The sequence below is a fragment of the Teleopsis dalmanni genome, chromosome 2, assembly GCF_002237135.1.
Source record: "Teleopsis dalmanni isolate 2A chromosome 2, ASM223713v2, whole genome shotgun sequence".
NCBI lineage: Eukaryota > Metazoa > Arthropoda > Insecta > Diptera > Diopsidae > Teleopsis > Teleopsis dalmanni.
Window position 1 is genome coordinate 152,977,241 of NC_051847.1, and position 18,322 is coordinate 152,995,562.

The 18,322-nt window shown below is 26.1% G+C and overlaps 1 protein-coding gene across 1 annotated transcript in view; it reads left to right on the top strand.

Annotated features, from left to right (window-relative positions):
• The first annotated feature begins 14,178 nt into the window (after window positions 1-14,178).
• Window positions 14,179-18,322, top strand: part of LOC119675955 — a 10,163-nt gene continuing 6,019 nt past the window's right edge. Inside the window, exons 1-2 of the mRNA XM_038087174.1 lie at window positions 14,179-14,638; window positions 17,850-18,003. Coding sequence (XP_037943102.1) covers window positions 14,490-14,638; window positions 17,850-18,003 — 303 coding nt within the window. The 5' untranslated portion in view covers window positions 14,179-14,489. The remainder of the gene's footprint in view (window positions 14,639-17,849; window positions 18,004-18,322) is intronic.

Here is an 18,322-nt window from a genome sequence, read left to right on the forward strand (position 1 = left end):
CTTGTGGGAAATTTATTTTTAAAGGTTGTATTCGACATTTTTGGTCTAATTTTTCTTACTTTATTTTCAAGTAAGTTAAAAACACGCAAGCTCTTTGTATGATTAACAAAATTTAATTAGTAAGTCACACTTACTAAGTAAGCAGTGGAAACATAGTATTAGTCTCGATGATTATCCTAATTTTCTTTTCCTTTTTGTATAATAACAAGTATTTTATTTAGAAATATAGCTACTGAAGTACATAAGTATAATTGATATTATTTAAAGCTATTTAATTTTTTGACATTAAAATGATTAATTATGTTAATATTCTACAATTTTAATTAAAACAAATAATAGGAATAATATTACAATCAATTCACGATTCTAAAAACAATATTTTTATTAAAACTCTTGTTGTGCTTTATTAAAGTTCTTTTGAAACTAGAAATGGGATCTCATTCTTTATTATTCAAACCCGTCAGTGGAACTGAAGTTTTATTAAAAAATAAAAGAAAAGTTATTTCAACTGAAATAGAAGCAATTCTAAGGGGAGGTACGACGACAATTTATCAAATGAACATTATTTTCTATTACAAACATAAAAATAAAATGTCTATCATTAAGGACAATTCAATACTTAATGTACTTTAATTGAAGTTTTATATTTTATACATAATTTATTTATAGAGACTCATAATAAATAGCAAAATTATATATTAAATAGAGGAACGAAGCTATTAGCACGTTGAGCTTTATTTGATTATTCTACTTAAAATAGACTTACGTATAAATGGATATGTTTTTGTTTTCTTTCACACATTTATGATGGAACTAGAGCATAAGGACATTTAATAATTTTCGAAAGAAGAAAGAATTAGTATCTTCTAATTTAAATTTTTTGTTTTTTGTTAAAAATGTGTGTAACATACTGCAATTTCAAATGGCTTCAAATAATTAATTTAAATTGTATATATAATAGGTTCTTATGATACACATTATAGCATTACGGAATTATGGATTATTATTATTATGGGATGTTGATATTGATATGGGATGTAGCGTTTCGAATATCTGTTCTGTTGTGCCCCCTTCTAGGTTTGGAGTTAGTCGCTAAGCCTTGTTGCGTCTATAAGAAGAAATATAGAACCTGCTTTACATAATTTTATTGCTTCTTCCATAAGGGAACATTCCCAGGAGTCTATTCCTTGGCTAATGCATGCAAAGCATTTTAACAGCACATGCGTGTCTGACTCTTCGTTCTCTTCGGTGTTTTAAGTTACAGAAGATTAATTATTGATGAATTTATATAAATAATAATGTTAATAATATGCACTCCTTTTGTTTGCCAATCTGACACATAACAAATACGTTATTGTCAATTTAGATTTTAATTAAAATTCTATAATTTTTGTAAATGCTGTATGAAATTTTTTGAATCAATAAATAATAATTATTAATAATATATCCAGTCTCATAAGATGATATTTTAGTTTACAGTGCCCTGTTAAGATTCCTATAATGATTCTAAGTTTTTTCTTTGATAGATTCATACAATCCTAGTATCTTCTACTGTTATAAGGTATCAATAAGTGATTTTGATTGTGTAAATCCTGTTATAATAACTCAGTGATCCTTTTTGTTCTTTTTCTTCTTATTTTTATGAGAGAAAGGAGGTTACTGTATCCTAATCCATAGAGAGGTTTTAGAAAGGAAGTGTGGATGCTCTTTAAACTTATCAACCTAGTAAATTGATAACACTTTCACATATTATCTACTCTTCTATTTACTTCTACTCACCTTATCAGTAAATATTTATATATAAATATGCAATCTATATTTAAGTTTTCTATGATTCTATGGCCGTATATTATTAAAAATAAAATTAAAAAATAAAAATCAACTTATATAGTACAATATATGTAATATGAAATATTTGTCTCTGAGTAAATAATTTTTAATATATTATAAGGTCATAAGGTAATATAAAAAATTATATTTACACAATTTTAACACATTTGGTAGGTAGTCTCTGCTTATTTAATAAAAAATAAATTCAAGTATTCAAATATACAAAAAAAAAAAAAATAGTTGTGAACTTACAAAAATATTGTATTAAAGCCACAAATATTATATAACTTTATTTATTATTAAAAATTGTTGTAATCCATATAAATTTGATTATTTTTTAATCCACACACGTTCCAATAATAAAATATGTCTGCAATTATCAAACTTCAGCGAATATCGCCAACGTGATTAATATTGTAATTTCTTTGATGTTTATTAAATTTTTCTTGTATTATTGAAATTATGATGTCGACGATGGCATACAGTGGCGGTTACACAATGATGATGACTCAGTGGCGGACTGAAAAAGAATTACTTTTATTTTCGTTTCAAAATAATCGGGAAAAATTATGGATAAAATATTATAAAACTACAACTAATAGCTAACGAATATATGATCGATTCTAATCGAAATTAAAGAAAAGAAAATATTTAATAGATTCTACTATAGACAAAAAATTAAATAACTTGTAAGAATTTGCGGTGAGCAAAAATAGAAACAGTATAGAAATAATATCCCTATAGATATAATTTCCTACTTATCGGTAAAGAGACTATGAAGTGACGTTTTCGATTGCTAATCTGGATTTAATCTATATTTACTCTCGATCTGTCAAATTTTGTTGTCCAATCGAAAATTTTTGGAGTAGTATTGGTAGACCTTTATATTTTTCATAACTACATACATACACTTTATCACACTTTATCTGTCTAATCATATAAAACAGCTGTTAATTTTAGGGTAATCTCGCTGCTCTGGCAAAATATCTAGAGTATTTTAAATTAATCTCAAGTGTTATACATTTTGCCCCAGATTTACCAATTAAAAAATTAAAAATTACACTAAAAGTGCATTAAAAGAGCATCTCGATTGAAAAATGTACCCCAGATTTATTAATCGAAAACGCTATATAATTAGTTTTCTGTTTAATTTTATATATTGATCAATCTGAATATTTAATATTCACAAAATATGTTTCAAAACAAATCATCGGTCAGTTTATGAGTTTTCACGAACTCATACTAAAGATAATATTCATTTGTAAAGTATTTATCATATGATGTTTTATGTATAATGCTCAATGGTAGACATTTCAAAACAAAGGAATATTAATTTAATAATTTAGTAATTTTCTTGTAAAGAATTGGCAGGAGGGTTTACCACTATTGTAACTATATGACAGAGTTATCAGTTGTGTATATAATGTAAAGCAGAGCTGTTCAGACCGGATGCAAAAGCGTGCCAATACAAATCACTGTACAGATTGGAGGGCCGCAGAAACAGATACAAACGTTCGACTAAAATAAAAATACGGTTGTAATTTTATTAATTACTCAATTTAAATTTATTTATTTAATATACCATAATATAAAATAATGTAGTTTTACCAATAAACCAAAAGAAAATTTGCGTAATTACAATGGATTAAAAACATGTCGTGACCCTCACAAACATTAGTCGCATGTGGACCATATGCCGTATTATTGATAGCTCTGATATAGAACACCGGACCAAGTACCCTTCCATTTGATACTGCAGTTTTAATACGACAATAACTTATGTTAATGTTGCACATAAATGTATCGGTTACTAAAGATAACACCTCAAAATCAAGAAGCACAGTGTAGGAAGTAGTTCTTTTGTTTATACGAGTATATATTATTACTCTTATTTAGTTATTGTATAACTTTTGTTTACATTGTAATATGCAAATTTTTTTATAATTGAGTTATGTTAAGAATAGGATTATTGGCCGGTCAATTGATTGAATAATCACATATCGAAGTTATGAATTCAATCCAACTTAGACTACAGATACTGTACAGAAGAGACTGCATACCGTGTGATTGGGGAGTGCCCGGCACTGATGCACAAGCGGAAGAAACACCTGGGAGGGTATTTCTATACTGTCTTTTATTAAAGAAATCGGACTTGGAGAAACACTCTAATTCAACTAACAGGCACAATAGATCTTTTAAGTCAGAGTGCACTATCCCTTCTTTTCCAATAATAATATGTTAAGAACTGTTGTTGCTGAGAACAAAAAGCATTAACAAGAAGTAAGTACAAAATCTATGCAAGTAAAAGAAATCGACAAATTTGCAACAACAATGATGTTGTCTTGTGTACTGTAGATGTTGTTTTTATACTATTTTATATTTTATTTTTAAACTATGCTATTTTTTAGTATATATATTGATACTCAACATAATAATTAGTATGGAGGATAAAAATTTTTTTGAAAAGAAAGTAAGACCACTTAGTATTGGTAAGATTTTCAATATTGATCTAATTATTTTAGTAAATGATGTGAAGGTATTTTTTTTCAAATTTTGTATTTTTTCTTGTTAGGCTGAGTACAGATTTGGTACTTTCGTCCAATATCTTGTAAATAGTATATGTACTGTGTTTTTTTTGAAAAAATGCAAATCGCTCTAATCTTAAGTAATTGAGTGGGTGTACTCACTTAACCAGTAGTTAAGTGAAAACTTGATTACGAAATAGAAACAAAAACTCATTGTTTTTAATTTTTATTGGAATAAATACTTTCTTAATGTAATAAAAACTATTGTCTCAGTCATTATACTATTACGTTTTAATAATCTAGAAAATGATCAACTATTGCATTTATATAAACAATATAACAATAAAAATAATTTGAATTAACATATTTCATAAAGTTTGGGAATATTTTTTTTTATTTGTTATATGATTGTTTTTGTTATTTGTTTTTTTTATTTTTTATTTTTTTCTTGAAGTTTAACAATTAATTTTTACGAGTTGCAGTGGCGGTTGCCGCATCGTAATTATCATTTGAAATATTTAAAAGAAAACTAATACATTTAAAAGCATTTATTTTACATCATTTTTCATTTAAAAATTTTAATAATAATTTTTATTTTATTTTCTCATTTCATAAAATTTCTTCATTAACGTTTTGACCCATATTTCTCGGCTTCACTTAGGCCTGCGTGCGCATTAAAAACTTATTACTGACTTTGTCGTTGTTGTTGTTGTCTGTATTGTTGCTGCTGAGGTTGCTGTTGCTGATGTTGTTGTTATTGTTATTGTTGCCGTTAATCGTTACACAAATTTTTTTAATCGCTCTCACTTATTTTCGCGTAACAACAGTTGGCGTTGGTACCGAATTAAGCGGGAAAATATCTTCACTAAAACAGATTTTGGCAAGTAAATATTTGCATAAAAATTTGCAAATTTTTTTTTTCTGTTTCTAAATATTTGTATGTTTTTTAAACGAATGCAAATAAGTGTGTGCAATATTTATTTTTACGCATTCAATCATCATTTTTACTTAAATAATATTTCTCTTAAGCCAAAAATATTATTAAATAATCCACGATGAAAACGAGACTTTCTCTTCGATATTTGCTATATTTGCGATATTTGCGGCCTGTACTTAACATTTCTGAGATGCGATCAACCATGCACTGAAATTTTTTCCACAAATTTATTAATTTAACTTCGATCGAAAAATCCAAGTTCCAAGCAATAAAATTAATAAATTACTCGTACAAGGAAAAAGTTTAAAACTTAAAAGATTCTTGAAAAATTGGTATTAACTGTAAAATTTTACGATGCTATTTTTTATTATTATCGGAATTATTATCATGGTTATATATTTAAAAAAATTGGCCATTTGATTACTTACTGTAGTCGTTTTTTCCTTGCGGAGCATAGGGCCTCTTAAGAGGTTTTATTCATCTCGGCAATATTTTATCATAAATTTACCATATTCGCTGTGCTGGCTGCTACTTGAACAGGGCGATTTCCAGCACTTTCCTGTTTATCCCATAGTGACAAATGTCCATTTGAGTTTATTACCATGCCGAAACATCATTTGATTTGAATGCATGGGGTCGATGAGTGCAAAGAACACAAATATAAAAACATAATTGTATTGCAAGCCGCTTGATTCAAGTACAGACGCCCGCTCCTAGCCGCACCTAGCTGGGTGAAACAGACGCTGAAAAAGTTATTGATTGCATTTAGTTTTATTGCTCCTTCAAAACTTTATTGCAAGGGTGATCATACCACGCTACCCCTGGAGAAAATATCGCAACTATTGAGGCCCCTCACTACGTCAAGGTGACAATCCCCGAGGAGATTAGCCATTGCACACGTCTTCCTACACCGCTATAGACGTGGCCTCCTATAGCCAGTCCGAATAGTGGCTTACCGTCAACAGTTGGTAGTATCGAATACCTTCATATCATTTGTCATCTCGTCTTTTCATCAAAGATGAGGACATCCTCTAACACGTTTTCCAACGGCGGAAACTGAATCAAGATCTTGATTTCATATGTACCAAGTCGACCACATGGTCTTTAAATACCACATCTCTTCAATGAGAGATTGTTACACGGTCAGGCAAAACTCAACATTTTGTTCAAGGAGGAATGGTACAACACCGTCATCAAATTATAAAGTTAAATTGTTAATAACTTTTATAACTTTTTTCTTTATTCTTCTAAATCAATTTCATCACCTTTAAAGTACATTTCTCATTGCAACATTTTCTTCAAACCTAAAAACACTTTTTAAAGTCAATTATCGGAATGGCCTTCTCTTTTTTTCGCAAGACTCTTGAGGGTAGAGAATAACCAGAACCCAGGCGGTGCTAAATCAGTCAAATACAATAATTATGGATTAATATGAGTTAAATTTTTTACCGAAATTGTAGAAAAACTAAAGTGGAATTAAATTTCCTTTTTAAACTAGTGTTATCAATCTTTAACGAGATAAAGTTGAAATCATCGAGCAAGCTCACAAACACATCTAAAATGGTATTTTAATAGCACGTTTTAAACTGGAAACTATGGAAACTATGGAAACTATGGCATAAATAAATATATTAATATCTAAGGGGAACATCTTTCAACAAAATGACAAAATATTATCAAAATGAGGATTTAATGATTATTATTTGAAAAAACTAAAAATTTCTATTACTTTTTAATGACACCTTGTATAAATAAGTGAGAGAGGACACACTTTTATGATCTACTTTCGATGTTTATACACATAAATCAATCATATATAATAAATTACTAATAATTGTATATAATTTAAAAAAGTTTTAAAAAGGTGGCAAGTTACAAGTGCAAATGCAGACGCAGTTCGGGTATTAATTTGCGCCTAAAGGCAAAATTCCCCACTAAATAAAAAATTATGCAAGTCGATATATAAAAAAAAGAAAATGTTCAGTGTCTTCATATACAAGATCCGCAAAACTGACACGTCTGACAACTTTAAAATTGGCTATATTATATACAAAATATATTATATATATTTGTGCAGATCTGACTGATATAAAAAAATTTATTATTGCTAATAAATCACGCAAAGGTGCGCACAATACCCACAACTGACATTTGGCGGTAAGTTTCGTTATGCCCGCCCGCACGCTGCTCATTTACGGCTATTAGCAGATTTTGTTAAAAAATTTATATAAAAATATATATATAATGTATGGAATAAGTTAATCCCATTAACAAAAGTAAAAAGTGTCAAAATACAAAAAATGCGGGTTTCTACTTTACTAATTTCGGATTTAGGTAGCAAGTGCTGGTCGCGCTACTGCAGGCATTGGGCAGGCATTTGGGAGTATGAGAAATGCGGAAAGAAAAATTTCACAATTTCATCACAAAAGATGCGCAAATATGGGCACGGCTGCGATCGGTACTTAGTACCGCGTATTTGGGCAGAAGCGCTGGTATGTAATGTGTTAAGATACTCGTGCATAACTTAAACAGCTGAGTTGGTTTCGGTATGCGCTTATGTGCAGGTACTTGACAGATTAGCATTAAAGATAAATTCACTTTCATTTTGAAGGGTATTCAGAAATATTTTGGATTAACATACGTCGTAGTCGTGATATGCATCGGTAATGTGTCAGCTTTACATTGCATATCACAAGTTCAAAAAGTTTCATGAAGACCTACAATCCAACATCGTGAGATAACCTACAGTTTTTTCTAATATATCATAAACATATATTATATTTTTAATATAAGTATATATTTATGTTATATATGTTATATTTAATAAATATGTATTTATGTTATAAATATTTAATATAAATATATTTTAATTTTATATATATTTAATAAATATATTTCTCTGTTATTGATTCATTATTATATTATAAAACTCTTTGGTTTCTTTCTAATATGTTTATTTAATTTTTTTGAATTATAATAATATAATAATTAATAATTATTTTATTTGCATTCCGACTTTACAAACTATTGTGTTTTGTACTCTCACTGAAATTTTCAGATCCTCAAAATTCCATCGGATATGATTTTTAATAGGTGGAAGTTCAACCTTCAATGTTATGTTATAACTGATTAAATTGTTTTTTATTAAATTCAGACTTTCCTTATATCAAGCGACTTAGAATATAGCAAGCCTTGTAGTTTGTTCTAGCATAATATTCTCACAATATTTCTCCGTTCTGGAGCGCAAAACATCGAAAAATAGAGGTAAACACAAAAGCCTATGAATGTGAAAGAAGAATCTCTTCCCTTATTCCATTGTCTTTTCCATTGAAGTAATCTTTCATGCAAGAAGCTCTCACAGAACCGGTATTCATAACACTAAAGGAAGTAAAACGAGTTATTAATATGTATATCCTCATATAGCACTTTCTATATGCAAAAGTCTAGCACATGCACACAAACACTCATTTAGATATAATCTCAACTAAGCAGTATGTTAGATGTACATAATAAAAGACCTCCTTAGATTGTCGGTAGTAATTACTTGACTCTAACCTGTGTAAGAGTAGGCATATAGCTTGGGAAAATAAAACTATTTTTTTTTTCTGTATACGTACCCTGCTCTTAAGAAGTTATTTATTTGGTAGTTATTTGAGATAAACAAATCTACAATAATCTTTGGGAACTAGCACAAATAACGATTAACATATTTCAGATGTTCCTAAACGGATCGGACTGGATCCAACAATGTTGTCTAGACAAACGACTTAAGAACTAAGCAATTAGTTAGCAATGAGGATATTGACGGTGGGTTATCAAACTCAGGATTGAGTCTATATGGTGACTCGAACCAATCAAATAACTAACATTGCAGATGTTGGATGATTCCTATGACAAAGATAGATATATAAATGATTGCATATGTCAAAAAACATTGAAGTATTGCTTGTTTAGTATATTATTTTTGGATATATTTCTGCTATACGATTGTATTTTGAAACTATGGTATACTATATATTGAAAACCAATTAAAGAAAACCATCTCAGTATTTTCAAATGTCTAAATTAAAGTACTTTTATTAAATACAATTTTTTATAAATTTTCACTACTCGTATGTTCGATGGACCTGTTTTGACTCAACTTTTATATTCAAAATTTACCGAAACATTGATGTATTTCTCGCTTGCCTGCACGTGACGTGACTATTATGCGCTGTAAAACATGTGAAAAATATTACCCATCGAAAATCGTATTTCATGCCGGTTTCGAGTTACTTTGCAAAAATGTATAGGAGGGCCTTTCCTTAGCTGGCTTTGTGCAAATATCAATATCATTGTCATCTCAATGCACAGGTGAAAGATACAAGATATGCAATACGGATACTTCTGTGCTGTTGTTGTTGTTGTTGTTGTTGTTGTTAAAACTTTTTAGTTGAGTTTTATCACGTCGGCCATTTACATAGTTGCGATATGTTTGAACAAAATATTGACGTTGATGAATTTTGATATCTGAAATTTTTATCTTTTATTTATTTTATTGTTTTATGGTGAAATTTTAATGTAATAAGCAAAAATTCAAGTAAATTTGTTGTTGACCTTGGTTCGTAAATGAAAAAATTTAATTTTTCTACATTGTTCCTGTTTTTATGTAACAATTTCGGATGCCAAATAAGAGAAAATAGGTTTCTGGGAAACTGTGTTTTAATTAAACAATTCAGATCATGGGAAAATTATTATACAAAATAATTAAAGATAGCTTTGTGTGAAAAATAATTAAAATTTTACTCTCCGATGAATCACGAGTAATTGTGAGTATTTCTACACACTTAAATACTAAAGTCTTACGTCTTCACGGAAGGAAAATCTTCAATTGAACTACTTATGAGTTAGCGCAAATGATGGTCCATCTTTTTAATCATGAGTAAAAAGAAAAACCAGAAGAATTGTTTCTTAAAAACGCTTGAATTGCTTTTTTAGATGCGATGCGATGTAAAGTAACTTCAGTTATGCCGACGTATTGCATTTGAATAGTTTACATAACTATATGGTATCTACGAAAATTTGTCTATTGCAACATATTGTATATACTATCTAATAGTATTATTTTTATTTGTATGTAAAACCCTTAGCATGGAATATTGTATAATACATAAGTACAAATTTATAATGACTTTAATCATAAAAATCATTATTGAAGTCATCACATTATCACGTCACCACATTATAAAAATTTCCTTTCTAAAAGAAATAAAAATTTATTGATGTTAATTTTTTCTTGCCGAAAGTGACGCTTCTTATGACAATAAGCAACTATTTAAAAGTTAGAATGGTTCGAATAGAAATGAGTATACTAAGACCACTGATGATGGCCTTAGCAATATTTCAATATTTCAATATATATTAAATCCTTTAACTCCTAGGTGGATCATAGGGTCGCATAAAAAAATAATAGTCAATAAATTAACTAAAATTTTTGTTGTTGTCTTTTCATTTCTATTCGAACCCTTCTAACTTAGAAACAAATTTGATTTCAGTGATTATTTCAGTGTTGAAGCTGAACAGTAGGCATTCTTTTAATTTGCCTTTACATTCTATTTTACTTTAAATGATGATCAGCTATAACTTTGAATTACCACCGATCTAAAGCAAATATGTTCCACAAGGATTATTATATAAATTGAAAACATAAATTAAAATAGTTAATTAAATTTCTATAGCTATGGTTTATACGTTAATTCTAAAAATAGCACAGTGAAAGCAATTGTAGCTTAAGAATAAGCAAAAAAAAAAATTTGACAATATTTAGAATGAAAATAATGCATATTTGTTCACAGTGTAAATCGTTTGTAGTTCAAGAATTATATATGAACAATTAATCTAAATTCTTGGTGAGCCCAGGAATTCACATGAAAAAAAAATTTTTTTTTGATTTGAAAATTTTTTCTGTATTCTTATCTCACCCTATCGCTCCTGAAATTTATTTCGAATAGAAGGTAAGAGGGTCCCCATTATATTCGAAATAGAATTCTTGCCGTAGTACATAAAATACTTAATTATAAATTAATTGTTATTTTAGCAATAGATTTTTTAGAATACTCATTTCATATATACGAATATATGTTTCTCTTTTTATTCCATGAAGAGTGCTTTTATATTCCATAACGGATTTCTTGTTTTTTTCAAGAGTCTCAATCAAAGAACATTTTTAAAAAACAGATCCATTACAAGTTTAGTAAATCTTACTAGATTTAGTTTCAATAGCATTTAACTTTGACTTGCCTTATAATAAAAAACGCTATTAAGCAAATTACTAAGCAAATCGGTGCATTTTTGTTTGAATATCTGTGAAATCTTATCTTTCTAAGAACTTTCAAGTTTTCACTCTAAACCTTTTATGAGTATTCGTTGTAAGATTACGTTTAAATCTCCATTTCTTACTTTTGGTGCTAACTTTCTTCCATAGAATTGTTCTCACGAACGCGAAAGGTTATAGTGCTTATGATCATAGCATAAAACTAAGCTTAGCTCATAGTACTTATGACCTTAGTATAAAACTAAGCTTAAGGCTATATGCTGCATAGCAAGGATTCGGATTCATGCGTTGATACTAGTTGTACCATTTTAACAGCATTTGCTTAGATATTATGGTAAGGTTACTGAATTCACAGATTTAGATTCTAGACTGACTGTAAAAATCTTTGTTGGATTTAAGTGGTCACTCGCGTGAGTTTTTAAACATGAAAGATTGCACCACTCTAATTCTATACCCCACTATACTGATTCCTTGACCAGCTTTATATGTTTTTATTTTAAGGCGATATCACCACATGCTTCATCTCTTCATCGTTGATATGGGGGCCTATTTTTTATGCCACCTGCTTCATATGACAAACGATTTTTTATACCTGATTTGGATCTTACGAAGATGTCGGTTTATGCTGACATCTAACTGGTTTTATTACTTATCCTAACGCTAGACTGAAGAAAAGATAGGCCTGACAATACCAGGGTTCATAAAAGATGTTAATTCATTTAAATAACAGTCCCAAAATTGTTACTTGGCTTCTTATAGTCAACCCTTTCAATTGCTTACCAAAATATAACTAATTATTGATTTGCCTGGAATAAAACCACTTTGTTATTACCCAATGATAGTTTAAGCATATGAAAATAATCTGCATTATGGAATAGGAAAGAGAATTTTGTATAAAAATATAAATATTATGAACTATTTTAAACAATAAATTAACATCAAAAGTTTGTTCAGCCTTAGCTACTTGGGGAAAAACACGATTAGTCATCGTTTCTAATTTGACATGCATGATTTCTAAGCCTGGCACTTGTAGTCCAACAAATAATATTTCCCAAGATCACTGATAATCGTAGGAATTATCTATAAAATTTGGTTGTTATTTCTATAAATTATTTAAAAATTTTTATTATATCTCGTGCCCTTCTAGCTAATAAATTTTCATATTCGCTTATCTAGTTAGGCTTTTGGCGATCCTTAAAAAAATTGCAGGAAGTTCGCCGATGCCAATAAACACAAATTTGTTAACAATTTTGTAGATATTTTAAACTCCATATGTTTTTAACTCATACATAATTAATTTATATTAAATTGTATAAAATATTTGTAATTCAATAAATATTAATATAAATATTAATATTAATATTTATTAAAATAATAAAATTTTATCGTTGCGATTTACAATAGTTTAAATTAAGAACTTAATTTCTTCCGTCAAAACGGACATTAAAAATCAATTGAACACAATAAATATTAATATTAATATTAATAAATATTAATATTATTATTATTAATATTAATAAATATTAATATTATTATTATTAATATTAATAAATATTAATATTATTATTATTAATATTAATAAATATTAATATTAATATTTATTGTGTTCAATTGTTTTCCAATGTCCGTTTTGACGGAAGAAATTAAGTTCTTAATTTAAACTATAGTAAATCGCAACAATAATATTTTATTATTTTAATATTTAATTAATAAATAATAAAATTGCATAAATGATTTCGAAATTGCTTGAAAATATAAATGAAAAGTAAACACTAAAGGCTTTAGTAAATATTAAAAATTACATCACTAAATGCAAGATAACTGCCGCGGAATGCAGCTGCGAAGTGACAATATACTTAAAAGGTAGTAAAAAAAGAAAAGAGTATCTATAGTAACAATATAATATATGCAAAAAAAAAAAATTAATAATAAAACAAAAGCAAAGTAAACCACATTGAAAATTTAAAAACTAAATCCGAATACGGCAAATCTGAAGATGCGAGTATTTGCCAAACAAAAATCACTTCAGGAAAATCTTCCGGCTTAAACAATATTTTTCATCATAATTACTTAACTCTTTTGGATATCAAAAAAAAAATAAATAAAATAAAATAAAATGGTTTAAAGTATTCCTGACTTAATTAAACAGTTTTAAAATGGTATGTAATGTGTAGTATTATATGAAAAAATTAAAAAAAAAAGCAGTTTAAAAGCTGTGCAGCAGGAAAAAAAACGCAAGTATGCCAAAATTAATGGGATTAATGGGGTTTTCCTTTCTGGGCTTATACGGTAAGTAAGTACATTTCAATAAGATGGCTTCTTCTCATGTATTTGTTTTGTGAATTTATGAATTTAATATTAATATTGATTAACTAAAAAAAATAATAAAAAAATCATTAAACCAGCAAACCAAATGCGAAATACTAAAGCACGTAGACGCAGCACCAAAGTGCGTTGTACATATTTTATTTTTGTAAATTAAAAAAAAAAATAATAAAAATAAAAAATATTATTTTAAAAAGCGTAAAAAACTGCATTGTATCTGACAACAAAAAAAAAATAAATAAATAAATTTAAACAAAAAAAAAAGTAAAATTAACTCAAACTTTGACTCAATCGCATAAGCCAAACAAATTGAAATTTCTTAAACGCGCTCAACTTGACTTTGAGTCGCTGCATATATAAAGCGGGGTGGCATAAAAAATTCCATGTCATTTCAATAATTTCGGTCGTTGCGTTGAGACGTTGGCAAGGCGGTGACGAAAAGTGTGCTGTGTGAATTACTTTTAAACTAAACGAAAACGAAAGTGTTTAACACATTAATTCAAAATTCAAACTAAATAATTTCTACCGAAAAGTGCAAATAAAACTATTACTAAGCAAAATGAAAGCCTTTGTGTTGGCAAGTGTTTGTTTATTCAGTGTTCTAAGCGCTGGCTTGGCACAGTTCTCAAATGGGCGTGTATTGGATCCACCAAATCCACAACTGTGTGCACAAAGGATTATACACGAGAAGACACCCGATGGCAAAGGGTGAGTAATGTGAACTGTCTGTTTATTTAATATATTTAACAAATAAATCGTTTTAAAGAGTTTACAAAGTCTATTCCAAAATTCTATAAAAAATACTTTCTCTAAGGGTTCTTATAAGATTACTAAAGGTTTTGAGAAAAACTGCAATTTTATTAGTTTCATATGAATTAAAAATTAATATATTATATATATATATATATATATTATATTTATTAAATAATATTATATATATATTGTTGTATTATAAATAATTGTATATTGTATTCTGCAAAGCTTAATAATTTTCTCAAGAGTCTATTTTTCTTGAAGTTAAAATAATTTATTAGTTTGAAAAAAAAATAAGTGTAGATTTATATTTAAAGAAATTATTTGGTATTTAATATTTTAAATGAGAGGTATAATTGTAAAATATTTTTTTCTACTATTACATATATTATTGACAATATTAATTATATTTAACATAATACAAACGAATGTAAATAAATATTTAAGTTTCTGTTTTTTATAAAAAAAATGCAGAATACAAAAAATTTTTTATTTAATATTATTTTACTTTTTCAATTTTATTTAAACAATATATTTTTCTACATATTGTAATATAAAAATAGTTTTTATATTATTATTTATATTTTATTTATTTAATATTTAATGTAATATATACAAATATACCATATATAAATATTAAAGTTTCTGTTTGTTATTTTGAAATATATTTATAAAAAAATGCAATATACAAAAAGTTTTTTTTTTGCAATGTTATTTCAAGTTTTCAGTTTTATCTAAACATTATAGTCTTCAACATATTGTAATATAAAAATAATTTTTATATTGAATATTCTTATTTTCATAACAATTGTTTATTTACATTTTATTATTTAAAAACATTATCAATTATTATATTATATTATTATTATATTATTATTATTATATTATTATTATTATATTAATATAAAGTTTTATATTTAAATATATTTAAATATAATATTTAAATTTTTTTTTATTATAATATTTAAAATTTATTTTCTTATAAAATAATAAAAATATAAAATGTATAATAAAAAAATATTCCATAATATTCTATTCTATTCTAATATTTTCTATTATTATATATATACATATGTACTAATTTATTATTTTCTGCTTTTTAATTACAAATAAAATTAATATTTTTATATACATTGCTATCAACCCATATATATATTAGTTGTTTAAATGTATTTTTTTTACCAGTTTTCGTAATATTTTTTTTAATATAATAAAAGTTAAGAAAAAAGTGATCTAAAAAGTATATAAAAGCTGAATAAAAAAGATACAAAATTTTAAAAATGAAAATAAATTATTTTTATTAGATTTATTTATAATTAATATGAATAATAACTAGTAACTAAAGAATTATTTACGACATTTTCATTTGAATAAAATATGAATACTAAATAACTAAATTTACTTAAAAAAATTTAATTTATTTACATTTTTAACATTTACGTATTTTTTATTAATTTACAAATTTTATTTATATATTTTTATAAATTATTAAAAATAATTTCCAAATTTTTAATATAATATCGAAAGTATATAAACTATAAGGAAAATAGTAACCAACCTGGAAGCAATTTATTTAATGATTCTAAGAAGGGGCTTAGTAAATATCAGAAATAGTTTGCTACTATGGGTCTATTAAAAGAGCTACTTTAAACATTTCTTTAGAAGGTTTTTAAATTTATATATTATAATTTCTTTGAGTGTGGGTGCTCACGGTAGTGATTCAAAGTAAAATATGGATACGTGATACAAATAAGGCTTGATTATAAATTATTCTTTACGTGTTATGAACTTGATGTATTGATAAAATATAAAAAACTTTGAAAATTTTTAAAAATGGCATTTGAATCATATTTTCCAAATAAGAATCTATAACTTTTACATTCGTGTGGGAGTCAGGTTTCAATAATAAAGTTTTTTCCATAATTTTTTGGCTTTTTGATTGCAAATTTTTGGAACAAATTTTACTTTAGCACCTTTTTTTAAATATAATCAAATAAGAAAATTTCTTAAACCATAGATAAACCATAGAATAATTATCTAAATGGATACTATTTAGATAAAGTTCCATTCTTTAGATATAAAACCTATACAATTTTTTTTTATTTTTTTTGTAGATAAAATATTAAATTAATTATATTATATTTACAAATAGAAATATAAATAAACGTAAACATTCTTTTTAGCTATAGTTGAGATATCATAAAAATATCTAAGTAATAAGTATTTTTATTTTTCTTAAAAAAAATCTTTATGCTTTAGGAAATATAAAAAATACTTTACGAATATAATGCAGAGATTTTCAATATTTAATATTTTAATATATTGTATATTTTTCAATATATCTATATTTTTTCTTTTAAATATAAAACCTCTACATTTTTTATATTTACTATGAAAGTTGACTATAACTGTATGATTCGCATATATCTGTCCTTAGAAATTATATATTAACATTTTGTATGTATATGTTATTAACATTTTAACTTTGTATGTATATTTATTTTAAAAATATTATTATTTATTCATAAGATTATGCATACAATAAATTTAATTGAAAAATAATATAAAAAAAACTTAAAAAAATAATATACACCTAATAAATCAATTGCAAATTTTTTTAACTTTTAGCCATTTTTAATAATTGAGATTATTAATTATAATTGCACAAATATAATACAGATTTATTTAATATTAAAAAAATTACTTATCCAAATTATTTATTAATATCTTAATAAATATAATTTATTATTTAGATGTTTAGTCTTAAACCAAAGAAGTTATACTGAGAAATTAAAAAATATATACTTTTTATTATTTTTTTGCGTTTTGTTTTTATTTGTCTTCAGAACAATAATTATTAAAATAACTAACATTTTTAATAAAAATATCATCTTAAAATATGGAAAGCTAAATTTTATTTCCAAATTTCAATTAATGAATTTTTCAAACTAAAACTAATTTTTTATTATCGCTAATTGCTCAGGAAAACTAATAACTCTTTAAAACGTTTATATATTTGAGGTAAATAAAATATATAGATAAGAGCAGTGCTGAATGAATCACAACGATCATTATAGTCAAGATAAATTAAAAGTTCTCTACTTCTTTTCATTTATTTTTATTTCAATTTTATATTAAATTTAATTTATTTTATAACATATTTTAGTTACTTCTTCTCATGGCGTGACCCTAACCTTAAGGGAGTTGAAGAAGATTGGTTGAGTGCAAGAAACTACTGCCGCAGACGTTGTATGGACTCAGTTTCATTGGAAACTAGTCTAGAAAATGAATGGATTAAACAACGTGTGGTCACTGAAAATGTAAGTTCAAAAATTTACAAATAAAATTAAACATTTTAAGAGAATAATTATAGCCAAAAAAGATTATAACATGGTAAACTACATAACATATACTAACATTTAGACTAATAAAAGAATTTATTTAATATGCATGCATTAAAGACATGAAGTTGAAGAATTTAAGTTTAGACTTATCCAAAAATCATTTTAATTAATGCACAACATACACTTTTAACCAATGCTTAAAATATCAATGTATCTACGTATATATAGTAAAAGCATATAAATATCCTAAGTCTCTACCTGCGTTAGAATTGAAGATTTTTTAGCATAATAATAT